At 39.3% G+C, this 17,943-nt stretch overlaps 1 protein-coding gene across 4 annotated transcripts; it reads left to right on the forward strand.

The window, feature by feature from the left end:
• Nucleotides 1-276: 276 nt before the first annotated feature.
• LOC129193951 ((E2-independent) E3 ubiquitin-conjugating enzyme FATS-like) lies at nucleotides 277-17,762 on the forward strand. 4 transcript variants are annotated; one of them, XM_054798777.1, is made up of 8 exons: nucleotides 277-590; nucleotides 4,810-5,594; nucleotides 8,494-8,606; nucleotides 9,112-9,280; nucleotides 11,143-11,206; nucleotides 12,071-12,170; nucleotides 14,421-14,475; nucleotides 17,043-17,762. In XM_054798777.1, the coding sequence occupies exons 2-7, from the start codon at nucleotides 4,973-4,975 to the stop codon at nucleotides 14,448-14,450; spliced, it is 1,098 nt and encodes a 365-aa protein (XP_054654752.1). In that variant the 5' UTR covers nucleotides 277-590; nucleotides 4,810-4,972; the 3' UTR covers nucleotides 14,451-14,475; nucleotides 17,043-17,762. The 4 variants fall into 4 exon arrangements, with proteins under 4 accessions (XP_054654752.1, XP_054654750.1, XP_054654751.1 ...); XM_054798775.1 differs by lacking the exon at nucleotides 277-590 and adding an exon at nucleotides 1,887-2,015; XM_054798776.1 differs by lacking the exon at nucleotides 277-590 and adding an exon at nucleotides 1,901-2,141.
• Nucleotides 17,763-17,943: the final 181 nt, after the last annotated feature.

Raw genomic sequence — 17,943 nt, forward strand, 5'->3', positions numbered from 1 at the left:
AATTGATTAAGGAATAAACGCCGCACCTTTTTCCCCATCGAACCCTCACGATGAGTGATGGAATTGGTTGACCTCCAAAACGTACTACTTTTGAGATGTTTGACTTTGTGGGTTCCTCTGCAGCTGGCATGTTCTTTGCCGGCTAACTCAGCATTAATATTAAAGCCTGCAAGAGGAAACCGTTACGTAAGCTGGGTGACATGAGAGGCTGTCACATGCTGCGCTACCTGAGCTCACTCAAGAGCTTCACTCCTCCTCAAACGCTGAAAATCTTCACCAAAGAAAAACCCACGTTGACGGAATCACTCAGGAAAGGTTAGCATTTTACCAGCGATTGGTTGATCCTACATCCTCTTCTTGTTCCAGCGCCACCTTTGAACCATCGAGAGGAGCTCACAGTGTCGTTTATCAGCTGAGAGGAGTTTCCTGCTGGACCACAGATCATTGTGGACTGCTTTGGTGACCGCTGCGATCATTTCCTCTCTATCTTGACTTGACTTTAATAGGATTTAGCAACGTGGCTTGTGCTGGTCGACAGGAATATATTGTCTGTGGCCTCCAAAAAGATGAACAGCTAGAAGCTCAACAAGGTAAGATGTCTCCAGTGCATACATTGAGGGCTATGCTGTCAGGTTACATTTAAAATCTTAGTTTTCTTTATTTTGATGTATTTCTTTTTCAACTGGACTATGCATATTAATGAACCTTGATGAATGGAAATCATCTTCATTTAATTCAATCAAAATGTCAATGAGCTGATAACAATGTGCAGCATATGTAAATAAATGCATAAAAAAGTCATGAAATAAATCAATAAATAAAATGTAATGAAGTAAATTCATCTGTCAGGAAATAAATGGATCAATGCAAACAATTTTTATGTTATTTCGCATTCATGTAATTATTAACCGTTTGGATCATGAAATAAATACATATTCTATGAAATAAATACAAATGTTCAGGCCAGATATGTTAAAATATATTTCTTAATAGATTATTTCAAGATTCAAGAGATTCAAGATTCAAGAGAGTTTTATTGTCATGTGCATAGTACAACAGCAGTTATACCATGCAATGAAAATCTTATTCTGTTCATTCTCCCAAGAAAAGAAAGAAAACACAAGAAAGAATAAGAACATAAGAAACATAAACACATAAACATAAATACCAATAAATTAAGCAACAACAACAGAAGAGACATTAATACAAGTAAATAATGCAAATAAATAAATAAATAAATAAAGTGCTATGAGTGTGTGCGTGTGTTGCGTGCGGCGTGTGTGAGTGCTTCGTTGAGAAGCCTGATGGCCTGTGGGTAAAAGCTGTTTGCCAGCCTTGTGGTCCTGGACTTCAAACTCCTGTAGCGTCTGCCTGACGGTAGGAGTGTGAATAATGAGTGTTGTGGATGTGTGCTGTCCTTGATGAGGTTGTGTGTTCTTCGTAGGACTCTAGATTTATAAATGTCTTGCAGTGAGGGGAGGGCTGCCCCAACAATGTTCTGTGAGGACTTGATCACCCGCTGGAGTGCCTTCCTATCACGTGTTGTACAGTTACCGTATGTAATATTTGATGTAATATTTTTCATTGTTTATTTAACGTTTTAATTATTCATTGAAATTATTTTGAACTATGTATTTTGGGCACAAGCAAGTAAAACGCAAAAAAGGGTTCAGTGTTAATAAAATATCGCTGCACAGTGTTAGCGTTAAATAAAGTGCACAAACGAGCTTCCTCATGTGCTCCCCTGGCACAACAGGCCTCAACGTTTTACGCTATTGTTTAGCGTTTTGCGAAATTCTCCGGAATGTGCCAAGCAAGCAAGGCAGATAACCGCATTAAGGAGAGTCGTCATGTGCAGAGAAGTGAGAGATTATCTTGTATCTTGTGGAACATGGCTTCGGGACGGACTAAAAAGGATAGCGACGTGATAAAGTGAAGAATGTGCTCATGGAGCCTCAGAAGAAAAAGCTATTTTCACTGCCTGGTTTTCACTGGCTTTATCGTGCGATCGCGTGGTGAGTGGAGTGTTGATTGCCACATATTCTCCTGCCGTGTGCTTTGTATGTGTTTCCACAACAAAACAGTAGAGGATCGATGTCAGCTGGACGTCCCTGAGCTTATAGACACCTCACATCAATGAGGTAAACATCCCCGTGCATCATTACCCGCAAGGTCACGTGACCTTGAAAACGATGGATTGTTTTTACTCCAAGTTAAGGTTCACAACATGTTTGAACTTCTTTTTATACTTGTCGGCCTGCGATAGTTAAGAACGTTATTATTTGACAAACCATACCTAATAGAGCGAAACGTGTTGCATCCTTATTTCAGCAGCAGCTCACTTATTTTTACACTTGTATGACAGTTTAGGACAGGGGTTCTCACATAGTGACAGCCTGGGACCCACATTTGTTTAAGTTGTTTTTATTTGTATTATTGTTTTACACATTTATTTACGTCATTGTTGATGTTTAACACTTTGAGTCATTTTTATTATTTTTTTATGCTTTTATTTAAGTCATGTTTAATTGTTATTTGTTTTTATTATTTTTATGCTTTTACTGTATTTAAGGCATTTTTATTTACATTGTTTTTTTAGTTTTTACATTTTTACACTTTTATTTAAGTCATGTTTAATTGTTATTTGTTTTTATTATTTTTATGCTTTTATTTCAGGGTTTTTTTATTTTAGTTTTTACATTTTTATCAAAAACATTAGTATTTTTTTGTATAGTAAAAAAATGATGTATATATATTGCACTTTTATTTAAGTAATTTTTATTTATACATATTTTTATTATTTTGTACACTTTAAGTAATTTTAATTTTTATTATTTTTACGCTTCTACTTAAGTCATTTTTTTAATGCTTGTCATTTTCATTTGTATTTTTTTTACACTTTATTTCATTACACTTTTATTTAAGTCCTTTTTTTTATTTTTATGTTTGTTTGTTTTTTACAAATGTATGTTTTTTAAAATTGCCTATCATCTTTAGAAACGTTAATAGACATAATTGCTCGGCCAAAGTGCATTTTAAGGGAATTTATGAAGGCGTTTTGTCAGGGAAATGAGGAAGAACATGAGAACTGCAAGTAAAATGAAATATGAAAAAGAGCACAAAATCAGATATTTCCCTTACAAGTGTGCAATGTACATGCACCAAGGAGGACGATGACTCAAATATTACTCAATTTGACACGTAAGGCACGTAAATTTAGACTAGTTACTAAGGAACTAATGAAGAACTATTGAGGAACTAATGAGTAGAGTAGTTACTGAGGAACTAATGAAGAACTACTGAGTAACTAATGAGTAGAGGTTAGGGTTAGGTAGCTTCGTTCCTCATTAACTACTGCAATTTTGTGTACCTTATTGTAACGTGTTACCGTAACTCCCTATTTTTAAGTACTTGTAATTTATTTCCGAACTATAATTCTTACAAGAAATGAACACGAGAAGAAAGTGTATTGCGCAGAGTTTTATTTAAAATTGGATAACCAGTTTCCAAGCATGCCGTTTCAGCTCTTTTGTGAGCTTTCAGTTCGTACACGGTGAAAGGAGAGTTCGCTTTCCCTTGCTGCTTGTCGAATGGACTTCTTCGGGCTATGAGTAAACAATTCTTGACCTCCGGGTGACTGGAATTGGAATGCCGACCTCTTCTTCGAGCCACGGGTCATGTAGCGATGACTTTTGCGTGACAATTCTTGATCGTCTTAGCGTCAACTTGAGCATGTCTTCTGTCCCTCCACCATCTTTGCACTTGAACAACGCACCTCCAAACTTCGTAACGTGCCGCCAGCTGGGCACGTTCCTGTAGGGTAAGATGCCCAGCCATTTTTGTAGGGCGTTCAAATTTCAAACAAAATAATCAATCTGAAAAGAAAAAAAAGACTCACAGATTTAATTCCCATACATCATGGAACATAAACCCAAAAATATTGCAACATGAACAAATGATAAGTATTTCAATCACCCTACATGTATCTCCAACTTACAAACACCACGCCCGAGGAGCGGAGTTCCAGTTACGTACTTCCGGGCCACTTAAATAAAGAGTTTGGCTTCTCAAAACTACGTTTTCCACAGCGCTCACATGCATGGATGACTCTGTGGAACAATGGACGTGCAGTGATACAACGGGACAGAAAGTAACACCGGGTCATTGTGAGGTCTGATTTTTGTGATGCAAATGTATTACACTTATTGTTTTGAGAAGCCAAACTCGTTACTTAAGTGGCCCCTCCAACTAACCAGAATTACGTTCCTCATGACCAAAATCCAACCAAAACTCTGCTCATGGGACAAAGTGGGGGGTAAGTCACCATTGATGCACTACACTGCCGATGGGGATACAATTTCATGTCAAAAAAATCCCTTTAAGTATTCTTGGAAATCCCATAAATTACATCTACACTCAGAACATGTGGACTCAGCAGAAATGACATTGTGTCTTTGAACGCAACCCTTCATTGCTCATAATACGGTTAAAGTGTGATTCAAATGTTCTGCTACTGTTAAAGAAACTAGCTTTCCACACATGTGTGCTGCCTTTTAGCTTGATTAAAATGTTCAGTTCATTTGGAGCTTTTAATACATACAAATATAAATCCTGTCTTTCTTAATATATATTAATATTTCAGATATAGTTGAAAATGGTGATTAATCATGATTAATGAATTTGGAAACTGATTAATCAGATGAAAAATTGTAACCTATTTTTTCCATTTGAATTCAACAGTTGCCTGTACAGTTAATGCACATTTATGATGTTCACTGATGAATTCAATGTTTTCAATACTTTCTGTAGGAAAACTTGTTTCTGCATCCAAACAAATCAGCCGTCATTCCGGATGGATCGCCTATAGACGTCCCACAAGGTCCTGCTGTGGTTCCAGCCCAGTCCAGCAGACCTAGAATCTGTCAGGGTAGTGTAATCACTCACCGTGAGTGTCTCAGGCGCCCGACAGTACATGTGCCAACGGAATCCTGCAATCATGAGGCCTAATGAGTGCAGACAAGCCCACTCACCAGCTGATGGATTGGCGCTGAGCGGTCCAGGGAATGGGACGATTCAAATTGCACAACGCAGACCCATTTCCATGGAGAGGGGAAGAACTCACGACGTGATAGATGGCTCAATCATTCCCACATCTCTGCCAGCCTCTTCCTATCGTACCTGCATCCGCCGAGAGGTGCCGCCGAGGTGCACCAGCTCTGTCGTGTTTTTGGACAGGCTATTTTCGCTGTGTCTGGTGGCACCGCAAGAGAGAGAAGCGCGTCAGCAGCACAGGTCCAGCTTGTTTGTTCGCCTTTGCGCATCCTCGGTTAACCAGCGGGATAAAGCAAAACAAACCTCCGGGAGACCCAGAGTGGCCATGTTGGACATCAACCAGCATGGAGAACCTCCCTCAGAGCAGCCAGGGCAAGAGGTTAGGCTAACAACGTTGGCTCGTGGTGCGAACAGGGAGGCCGCCACTGTGAGGTTCTTGCCAATCCCAAAGCCAAGCCCTGCAAGCAAACGGAGGCAGAATGCAGATGAAGCATCCCTTGCCGGCCGCAGCCTTTTCCATCACACTTTCGATCCCGGCCCAGGTATGAATTTCATCATCTCGCCCCACAAGTGAAAAGCTAAAGTACGCGCAGCAATTGATCTGTGTATTCGCCCATTTTCTCCAGCTATTGTTGATAAGATCACATTTCCGAGGTGCCGGGAATGAATGCTTGACTGTGGCTGCCTAGGTGGCTTTAAAAGACTTGGAGATTCTCATTTTTTCTTGCCACACACTCTGCCTTTCACGTTTTTGATTTATTCCTCTCCCTCTCTCTCAAGCGTACGCCGCATTCATCTTGCGGCACATTCACAATCTTTCAAATGAATCCCAAATGTGACACAAAAACAAAAATAAAACACATTCATTTATTCTTCCCTGCCTCCCAACTTTATGAACTCTTTGCATTGCTGTATGTCAGGGGTGTACAAAGTGCACCCTGGGGCCACATGCAACAGCAAAAAAACAACAAAAATGGGAAAAATAGAATGAGAAGGAATAATGTAAAGGCAAAAACCTGAAATGTTGATACCAATAAATGATAACACTTTAAATATACATCATGTTTTTAGCCTTTCACACATTTTAAAGAATATCAAAGTGCCCCCCAGCATCCTTTGATTTGCTTTGATCCACTGCTGTATATACAGTAATAACAATTATTGTCTATTTAGCACAGTGTGATGTCAGATATAGTGCACAAGGATACAGACAGGCCATTGATAGTGTAGTGGTTCATATAGCTGGCTTTGGTACAATGTGTTTGATACTGTATATTCAGGTGTGTGTGACCTGTGGATGTGCAAAATATACGCAGTCGACTGCTACAACGTATAAATCGCTTCATTTTGATTTGGTAGATGAGGTGGGAGAATCTCAACCTGAATGTTCTGCAGATTGTAATGTAGATTTCAGAAAACACATGAACAAAACTTGAAATTTGCATTTCAGGAAACAGATTAACTAAAGCTGAAACAAATGTACTTGTCAGAAAACACATGAACAAAAGGCAACACAAGTTAACGTTTCAGGAAACACATCAGCAAGAGTCGAAATAAATGTACATTTCAGAAAACAAATGAACAAAACTTGACACAAATTAGCATTTCAGGAAACACATTAACAAAAGTGAAACTAATTTACTCGTGTAAATGTACACGTACTGCTAAATTGACATGTATTTACTCATTTACAACACATTAACAAAGCTCAGAACAAATGAGCATTTCAGGAAACATATTCAAAATAAAAAGAAACAATCACACTTTTCAGGAAACACATTAACAAAAGACCCCGCCCAAAGTCAGCTGGGACAGGCTGCAGCACACCCCCGCAACCCTAATGAGGACTACGCCGCATAGAAAATGAAATCTACTTACATTTCAGAAAACACATTTTCAAAACTCAAAACAAATTAGCATCTCGGGGAACACGTTAACAATCGGCAAAAATTCATTTACATTTCAGAAAAGGTGAAACAAATGTTCCTTTTCGAACACACGTTAGCAAAACTTGAAACAAATGAGGAAACATTAACAAAAGACGAAAGGAGTTATTAAAACGGAAAGAAACGGAGGCCAATTATGGCGCGTGTCGTTGAAACAATTAGCTCTAAACGTGCGAGTGTACGTGGTGTGTTGCATAAAGACGTGAAATAGAGCGAGGCCACCAACAGGTGATTGAACAGCGGTGAAAGCTCGATCTTTCGGGTCAGACATTATGAATGTAGCAGATGATACGTCTATCTGCATCCCTGCACCAAATACATACCTGTAGTGTATGTGCATGCGCCCTCCATCGTTTCACCGTGCAAAATGAGTTTGTTTTCTGAAATGTTAAAGCGTTTCACAGTTCAAGTGTTATGCGCTTCTCAGCTACCGTAGGTTTTTGAAAGAAACATGAAAAATCCAGAGCCCGGGCTTGCGTCAAGCGAAACCTTGATGTATTTTGCAGTGTGATGATAACCACAAAACCAGAAATGGAATTTAATGATAATGCCCTGGCTGCTCAGTACAATATAGCATACAGTAGTAGTAACAGTAACGTGTCATAAAAATGATGGCTAACTTCTTTTTACACTTGCATATTGTGCTCTCTCCCTGTGGAGCAGATTCTGTTTGTTATTTCTTCTGGGAGCCCAAATCTGAACGAAGTGAATGTCTGTTGGACTGATTGCCTTTCCGCCCCGAAACTAAGAATCCGTTTGTTTTTTGTCACCATAGCATGTGTTTTATTACCACTCTGCTCCTGTGAGAAGATGCTCTGCAGGTTACCATGGCTCCCCGGGACAGTAAATGGAATGAAGCCATCACATGTGCGCCATTATTTATGGCGGCGCGCTTCCCGCGTGGACAAAATCCAAAATGCTCGCCGTGAAAAGCGTCTCTACATTTGCAGCCGGGCTCGCGGCTGCCTAACGGTCTCGAAAAGTGTTGCTTTACTAATTCATTGCTTGCAAAATATCATTGCTGCTGCTTTTCTTGGAACTTGTTGTTTAGTGTCTCAACGGCCCGGCGTATCCTGGAGGAATCATTTGGGCGGACATTACGTTTTTCTTCAGAAATGAGATGATCCTCGGTTTACATGGTCCTAGCTGGGTTATTCAGCTGTGATGCATGTTCCATCAAAGCAGGAGGAATGGGGTCAGAAGAGCAGGAGAGGATGCACTGTCATCTTCTGCATTATTCATAGGCCACACTCATGTTGCCCAAGGCTCTTTTCACTTTATGAGCTGCTGCTGCTGGTCATTTTCAGGTGTCTTCTTCTCGTTTTTACACATCATAAAGCGCTGATGGAACTCCATAGTGTCGTGAAAGTATTTACTGTGACTCCATCCACTGGATTACGGTCTTTAATACAGCACCATCAGCATTCTAAATGCTGTTCCTGCTCATTAAGGACATGTTTTGATGTTTTTGCTTTGTTTTTCTCTCTTTGTTCAGCAACGAGAGCTCACAGCTGGACAGAAGAACCCCGAGAATGTCCTGCACGGCCGTCAGCATATCTTTCCCACCTGAACTGTCTGGAAGACTCGCCCAAGTCACTCAGTCTCAAAGTAGGAGCAAAAACCAAACTGATTTTTGTTTTAGGGCCATATTATGCAAAATACTCCACTTTATGAAAAAACAGGCTTTGCTACACATCATAAAACTTAGTAAAAGACTTTTAAGCTGTCTAAATTCCAGCATCAAGGATCAGGTTTGGCCAATTTGCTTCCAATGGCTATCAAAGCACTTTTTTCTAACTGGCTTTTTAATGTTGTGGACATCTTTCTCTTGATTTAAGTTAAGTTAAGTCCAGCCAGGTTTTCTTCCCTCCTGTAGGATGCTCCCTTCCTTTTATCCCCCCTAAAGCAGAGCATAACGCTACACCACCTCGCTATTACAAGGCCGTGAAGAGGATTTATCAAGGTTAAGGAATAGATTACATTCCAAGCAGGTTGAACCCAGCCAGGATTCACCCCCTCCTTGCAGGATTAGTGTCAAAGTGAACTTCTTTCCACCAATAAGCAGCAGCAGCAGCAGCTCACTCCTCTACCGTGTTCTACTCTCCCTTCCCAGGAGGCTCTGGAGCTCTTCAGGCCAGACTTCATCAGCCGATCCCAGGGTCGAGTGAGGAGGATGGAGCAGAGGGCGAGGAGGAGAAGGAGGAGAGCCCTGCAGGTCCCAGGTCTCGGGACGGGCAGGGGCACACCAAGGAAGAATTGCACCACACCAGATCCACTTAGCGGTAAGCAGTGATCCGGGAAGGCCTTTTTTAATGCATTCTTACAGTTTTTATACAGACTGACACACTACAGCATACTTTAGGGGTTAAGACCTCCCATGAAATAACATTATAAGAAGTCACTGAAGGGGAATTTATTCTTGTTCAATATGTGGACTGGTTCATTTGAACTTAATGGATTCTGATAGGTGGCGGTACTTGACTGTGCAGTGTTGTGCTGGCTGGCATTTATCCAGCTTTGCTCTCTGCTGGCAGCTGTTGAGCATTGCAGGTCTTTGAAAGCAAATAAGACACATCAACATAAAAACAGCACAAAAAATATGTCTTTGCAAAATCACGTTGCTTACACAGACATTATGTGAGGTCATGTTTATTATTAATTAGCGAATTAATTAAAATGAAAAAAGGATTCAAAAATATATTGTGGAACGTTAAAGTGTTTTATAATCATAATGAAAATAATAATATAATGAAATAAAAAGGAATTTGAAAGCAAGTAAAATAAAAACAGTGTTACGTCAAAGAGATATTCATTTGTGTTGATCATATATTTTATATGAATGATGAAATTCATTCAAATGTTTTAAACATTTTATCAAATCAAAGAAAATAAACAAAAGGTATTAAATAAGTAGGATCAATAAATAACATGTTTTAATTGTAACTCTTTTGTAATATTAGCATTTATATTATAAATAATATGAATTTTTAAAACATCTCTACACAACTAAATTCATAAAACAATGAAAAAGTAAAATAACATTTGCAAATTAAACTTATTAAATTCATTCAAAGAAAGCAAGCTATCAAAATATGTATGGCTGTGGAATTTTTGTTATATTCAAATGTTTATTCATAATAATTATGCTTTTGAAAGGTCTTCAAAAGCGACTAAAAATGTTGAACACACAAATAAGTTCAGTAAAATCTGCCTTTAGAAAATTAAGAAGGGTCATTTTTGTCATAGAAATGTTAATTTAAAAAAATGTTGTTATTGTGTTTATTGAATTTTGCGTTATTAATTATTGAATTGATAAGAACGTATTTTCAAATATAAAAAATGTATTTTGCAACATGTTTCAGTACTAAAAGGTGTATTATTATTCATTTTAAAAGCAAAATACAATTATGTTTATGATTGTAGAATATTCTGTCATTGTTTTTGGTGCTGTTTTATGCCACTGCAATTATACATCAGGTAATATTGTTCATTTGCACATAATTGTTGAATGTTCCGCATAACACTGTTCCTTTTTCTACCTTTATGCACTGCTGCAGCTGATAACTCTGCCTGCACACACACACACGCACACGCACGCGCACACGCACTGACACATTTACATTTCTGTCTCATCAAAAATTCCTCTCATGCTTTCTGATTAAATCACAATCACATTTTTTATCACACAAGATTTTTTTTTCCTTTTTTTAATGGATCGTTCCGCAGCGTGGGACACCTGGCTGCTTGGTGGAAAATCTAATTAATGAAAGTGTTCCAAAGAGCTGCATATGGATGGTCATAATAATTACTATATACTTTTTATTGTTATTGCACACGTTTTCACCTTTTTCATGCATTGCACTCATGGAATTCCAATCTGAGGCAAGCAGATGCGTCCCGCTGGGGCTCAAGCCCAAACATCCTGAGGTGTTTCAAGTATTCATTCAACGGTGGTCAAACTCAAACTACAACAAACATGAAGGGGGGCACCAGGAGTTGAAACAGGGACCCCTCGATCGGCAGTCAAAGGCTCTACCACTGAACTATGACCTCTTGCTCCTGAATGTGCTTCGGTTTTGTGCATTTGTATTTTTATCGTCATTAACATATGAATTCCCATTTGCAATTCATGTGTGCGTCCTAGATAACCTTTTCAAGCCAAGGGATCGGTCTATATCAGGCAGAGAGATGCAGCGCAGGTCCAGACGGTGAGTGCTGTGCCCAAACACCACGTCACTTCACACCTTTATAGCCGAACCTATAAGGTCACCCGCAGTTTGTTTTGGTTTCCATTTTCCTCATAGGAAATATTGAAAATAGAAATAATCACTTCCAGGGCCAAACTGACACTCTTAGCAAAGTTTTAGGTTGCATTTTAAATCTCGAATCAAGAACAAAAGTCTCAATTTTACAAGAATAAACTTGTATTATTACTATATCATTTTTAGTAGCATTTCACCGAACTCGTGGAGTTCATTCAAAAAACGACACCAAGAGGTTGCCTACAGCCACAGCTGTTAACACCATTGTTTTCTGAGCCGGCGCCAATTCCAGACCCCGGCGGTTATTTGCTTCTATGGACCACATCGTTCATTTAATCCAGGCGTTCATTCGGGCATTTATGATGTGTGCACTTTAACATCCACCCGTTACGTTTCTGAGTAGAGGTCGAGTCTGCTGTATCTTGGTATCGGCATCAGCGCCACATCTCGACAGTATTGTCAACAAGATGCAGCTTTGATGCCCATCCTCTCCACACACACACACACACACACACGCACGTGATCCTGTCTCTTGACAGGAGATATGAACAGTCCTCCGCGTGCCTTATCGCCCACCTTTTATGTCGCTTATCTACGATGTCGCCCGAGATCAGGAGATGGCGACCCATTGTAACTTTGTCAGACGTGACACTATCTGACTCGCAGCATCTCGTAACAGACCGACCGACAGCAGGGGTGTGGAGTGCGTTCACTAGATAACTCCTCATGTTCGTCAGGTCCCCTAATCCCTGTCTGAATCTGCCTTTTGTGCATGTTTGTGTGTGTGTGTGTGTTTGGGGGTGTTTGCAGGATGTACAACAGGCTGCCGGAGGTGGAGAAGAAAAAGCAGGAGGAAGAAAAGAGAGCAGTTTCACAAGCCAACAGACTGAGAGCTGACCTCTTTAAGAAGGTGTGCAGATTTGAATGCTGGTGGTTGGAAAATCAAGTTCAAGTTCAAGTTTTTTATTAGCCATAGCAACAGTGTAGGTATACAGTTGCTAGGAATGTATTTGGTTGCTCACAGTTTGACAATGCAATCACAACAATACAACTCGAGAAACAAAACTAAGGAGGGGTCAAAAACAGCACATAGAAGACAGGAATGACAGCGTACGACCATTGAAAAAGTGCAGTGGTAAAAGTGCATGGTTGTATGGGGCTGCTGGAGTAACAGTGTGCAAAATAAGCAGAAGAGGTAGCAGGTCGGTAGTGGAGTCCAGTAAGTGTTAGCGCATATTCAAGTGGCAGATGGCTTGTGGGTAGGTGCTGTTTCTAGAACGTGTGATTGATGTTCAAGGCAATATGTAATAGAAAACGCTCCACCAGAATAGCATTTCATAGATGGCAAAACCACATTTGGTAACTTAAATATTGTTTCTTTAGGCCAAAGACAATGATTACAGTTTTGTCTAAGTTTGGCTGGAGAAAGTTGTTTATCATCCACACACTGATGTGTCGGATGCAGTGACAAAGTAACCTTGCAGGACCGTGTTCACCGGCCGTCAGTGACACGTGGATCTGGATGGTCGTAGTAGGACATGTCGCAGCTGCGTATTAGCTGGCCTAAAAGAAGCATGTACAGACTGAACAATGGGGGTCCCGGGATTGACCCCTGGGGAACCCCACAGGTCATAGCCATTTGGTCTGAGACACAGTTACCAATTCCAACAAAGTACTTCCTGTCCTCCAGATAGGACTTGAGCCAGTTTAGAGCAGTACCAGAGATTTACACCCAGTTTTCTAAATTCTGTAATAAGATCTCATGCTACTATAATACTATACTTTAATACCATAATATAATATGAATGCAACTTGTATCATATATGTTGGATTTATTTTCCAATATCATTAATTTACAAACAAATAAAAATGTCATAATAATAATAATATAGTGTATTGTTCATGTATTTTATAATATAGTTGAATAAGAATTTTACAAATGTGACTAAAGTAACGTCCAGCAATCTGGAGTTCTTATAAAGGATTTTTATTGTGTTACCAAACATTTCTCAAAACACACACTTTTTATTTTATGTTGAAAGTCAATATTACACTTATTATTCAATGATTCAAACTGCTGTTTTTTATGGTTCTCAATTAATTGGACTTAAAGGATTACGTTAAATTTTATTATACAAAAAACAGAAGTCATGTACAGAATGTTATTTTTTGTCATCCAGCAGAGGGCGCTGTTTGACTGCTAAAGTCCAAATCCCCTTAGACGTCCATTTTTTCTTGTACGTCAAACTACTATTCAGAATAAAATCTTGATTGTAACATGGATAATTATAGTCAATCAATCAATCCGTCAATCGAACTAGATACAACTTTTTTTTTAAGTGTTGTCTATATTACCTTTTTAAGTAACATTTTAGCATTCTTAACTGCAAGCCTAAAAAGAAGTTAATCGTGATTCATTGGCACACGAGTGTAAAAATAAGCGAACCAAAGTAAAACTAGACATAACCACTGAGAAGTGATGATGCGTATGTTGTATAGACTTCTTCTTCTCTGTAGGCATCTTCTTCTTTTGCAACAAGTGTCACAAAAGAGTACCACCCCCAAAAACAAAACAAAAGAAAAAGTTGAACTGGGCTCTCATGGTGTAAAGTAACACCATGCATGACAGGGGCTCCAAATCCAAAGTTCTGTGCAACTTTAGGAGTGTATTTTCACCAGAAATTCTGAGTGCATTCTATGTTTTTTTGGGTAGTGTGACCTTTCCACCTCTCAAATGAAGTTATTACCTCAGCTCAACTGCGGTGAGATTGGCACCTCCCTGGTAAAGTTGTGTTTGCTTATTTTCCGGGGATAGGGGACCTTATTTCTGTTCAACACATATATATGTGAGTAGGCGGGGCTTAGAGAGGATGGCGCCGGGTGCTTTTAAAATGAGCTTCCAGCTGCTTGGGGCGGCACGGTAAGATTGCACAGCAGCGTGTTTGGTCAGATAACAAAGTCAAATGATTGCTGCTGCACCTGAGCTGGGCCACAGCAGGACTGACACCGATGGTGTGAAAAAGCAATTTAGCCGCACCGCTTTGCTGCCACGATGCACAGCTATGCTCCTCTAGGAGATTATAGGCATGCGGCCTCGGTGCTGATATTGTTTTACTTTTCTTTCAGGAGCACCACTAATGTTTTTTTCTGTTTTTTGCAGAGACTTCTGGAGCAGATCCTGCAACGATGAAAAACTGAAGGCGATACACTGAAAGGCAAATATTATTACTTATTTCAGCTATGCAGTACATTTGAATAATAATAACATAGTGTTTCATTCATGTAGTGCTCCATACAAAGTTGAATTAGAAATAAACAAAAAATATTCCAAACTAATCCTGATTTTGAAAAAAGTACAAATGTATTAAGCCCTTCCCTAGAATAATAGTTATTTCTAGCTAATGCCATCATAAGCATAGTGGAATATAATAATGAATTCCACTTTTATATGTCAGTTTCTACTAATCGCTCTTGCATTTTCTAAATGTAATACAAAATATTTACCCTACAAATATTCTCAGTGTATGTGTTCAGTTATTAACGTTTACATGCTTTTAGAGTTCTCAATATACAACATCAGTTTGTTAACACATTAAAAAAAAAGCAAAAAATATATATTATTTTCAGGAAAACATTTGTATGTTTATATTTGTTAATATGTATTTTGTACATGTATAAAATGTATTATATATATGTATGTATGTATATATATATATATATATATACAGTATATCCAAGTTTACTTCCTATAGTAGCCAAATAATGAGTATAAAATATAGAAACAAATATATTCCAGTGTGTGTCATGCTGCTCGTGCTTAATCTTTTGACAGGTGCAGTAAAATAGGGAAACAATATAATAATACTGAATAGGTAAGACATGCAAAAACAAAAATGAGTATGAAAAGACTGTAGTGTGCATGCCAGACCAATAGATGGCTCTCTCGACGCTCTCTTTAAATACCATTCTTCAGCATATCATATAATGCATGACTTTAAAACTGGACGTAAAGTTTCTCCCCTAGTAGGTGGACAACGCTGGACAATCATCCCTCGCCACTTCGCGCCACAACTTTGGCGACGTCACACCATCACGTTTTCTCCAAACACATTCATTCATATTTTAAAAATCATATCGTGATTCCACTTTGTTTCTCAGTTGACTATGGCCTATTATCTGTCAAATAGATGCATATTTAAGCAGATTTTATGAACTTTTGGCCAAAATTAAGCATTTTCCAGCATAAAAATGGCCAAATGAAGTAAACATTGAGAAGACATACTGCCATTCAAAGACAAAGGCCTGGGTATACAGTACATATCGAATGTACAAGTATGTAAGTATTATTGCTATCTTAGCATGGAGCATCTCAAATGAAACAAACCATACGATAGTGGTACAGTGTTCCCTCATTTATCACAGGGGATGAATTCCCAGAATAGCCTGCAATAAGTGAAATCCGCAAAGTAGCCAACTTCAATTATATATGTTTTAAGGCCGTAAACCCTCCCACCATACACTTTTCTCAGACAGGCATAACACTTTCTCACGTTTCTCTCCTGTTTAAACACTCTTAAATAAAGTTCAAACCTTCCTTTGAATTTTAATGATCAACCTACAGGTCGTACACGAGAACTGATTAAGTCACTCATGCCTATTTCACTCCTGGGACCACGCTTTTTTGTCATGCCGCCGTTCCGCTGTACAGTAGCGTTTTTGTATCCTTGTTAAAATACAATACTGCAGTCCAAACGAAGATTAATTTACAAGCTAGCAAGCAAGCAAGCTAGCCCTGACACAGGAGACACGGCAGGGCAGCAAGAAGGAGATTGATTGACAATGGTATACAGCCAGTCAGGACGCAGAGAACAATGGGTGGTGAGAGACGAGAGAGAGAAGAGAGAGACACTCAGCTTCCCACAGTGCAATTCTTCTTAAAGACCCAGGCTCGGCCTGTAACTGCGTTCATACGCTGTAATAAAAAAAAAAAGAAGCACTAAAAAAATCAGCAAAACAGGGAATCTGCGATAGAGCGAGGGAACACTGTATGTGTGTCAGTGTTGTCAGGTGTCAAGAGACAAACAAGCGACTAGCTCTCTGAAAACAAGCCCAAAGCAACAGGGAACGTTACAAAAAAACAAGGCCAAAGTCACTTATAAGAAGTGTGTGTCTTATTTATTATTATGTCTACTATATTGGGTAATACGAGTGTAAAGGTGACTACAGGGGTGTTATTTCATGTCTAGAGGGCTCTGATAATGTTAAAAACAGTATTTAGAAGGTCAGAAACAGGTTTTCTATGCTCTATTTGGTTTGTAAATAAGAAATTCTACTTCATGTTCACTGTCAGACCTGATAAACGAGGTATCATTGCTGTTTTATTTATTTTCGTGTAAACGTGGAATGTCCAAACTTTTTCCATCGAGGGCCAAAATCAAAGGTTTCATATAATTTCCTGATTTTCTCAAAAAACAGACAAAACTTTGTGTTGTTAGTATGAACATTTCCGCTTTTTCTCTTTACATTGTGGGGGGGTAAAACGGGCCACAAATGGTCCCTGGCTTGTACTTTGGACACCCCTGGTGTAATGGCCAAAAAGCATCCGTTAATGGCAGCCTTGTGTCTGGCTGTACTGCAAGCCAGGGGGAGCTCTATTTGTGTCCTCATAATGTGAAGATGGTGACGAGTCCAAGTCAGGAGTGTTGCCATGTTCTTCCGAGCTTGTGATTGATTATGGCCTGTAGCATTCGTCATGTCCATGCGGTATCTTCTGACACCACAGGTGCGAGGGCAGTAGAAGCTGCTCTCCTACCATGTCGCCTGCTTCCAGATAATGAGGAAGGACTGACAGACAGTTGGACGCAAGAAGAAGGCCTGCCAGGCTGCAGCATCGCCCTCCTCATCGTCTACTCAGACCCCTTGACTGTCTTCCCCTGTTGGCTGACTCACACGGCCTCGAGGTGTTGGACTGACGGAGGAAGAATAGCTTGTTACAATCAAACAGGAGTGTTTGGTTGTACAGGTACCATTTCACTGACACCTGTATCATGTCCACATCTGTCCTCCACGGTCCTCTCTGAGTTACCAACAGGGGCTTCTGACGAGATATTATGACGAGATATTATAGCAATGCCTCGGTAGAAAACAAAAATGCCTCCAAGTGTCTCATCTTCTTTTGTAAGATTCGTTAAACATCCCCTATTATACAAAAATGACTTTTAATGATGTTCTAACAGTCATATGTGTCCCTGTAGCCTGTTTATGACCACCAAACGTGAGAAAAATCTGTCATCCCCCTCACTTGTTTGCTCCACTTTGATAGAAGAGGAGCTCAAATACCGGCTTTTGATGACGTCATGCAAGAAAACCCGCCTTCCTCATGGACAAGATAGTTTGTTATTATCGCTCATATTTTTATTTATGTATTATTATTATTTCTCTCTGCTTTCTTTTAATTATTTTTATTTGGTTTGCCTTGTAAACCTGTCATCATGCTAGTATATTATACCGTATGTAAGCTTCAATAAAGTTACAATTACTAACGTTTGTGTCCTCCAGTCCCACCCCTTAGTCTTGAATTGTTGTATGTGATACATTACGGTGTATATGGATACTAAAACTACTCTTAAACTGTCTGAATTCCAGCATCAGGGCTAGCTTTCAGCCACCACACGGAGAGTCAC

This window comes from Dunckerocampus dactyliophorus, chromosome 14, assembly GCF_027744805.1.
Source record: "Dunckerocampus dactyliophorus isolate RoL2022-P2 chromosome 14, RoL_Ddac_1.1, whole genome shotgun sequence".
Lineage (NCBI taxonomy): Eukaryota > Metazoa > Chordata > Actinopteri > Syngnathiformes > Syngnathidae > Dunckerocampus > Dunckerocampus dactyliophorus.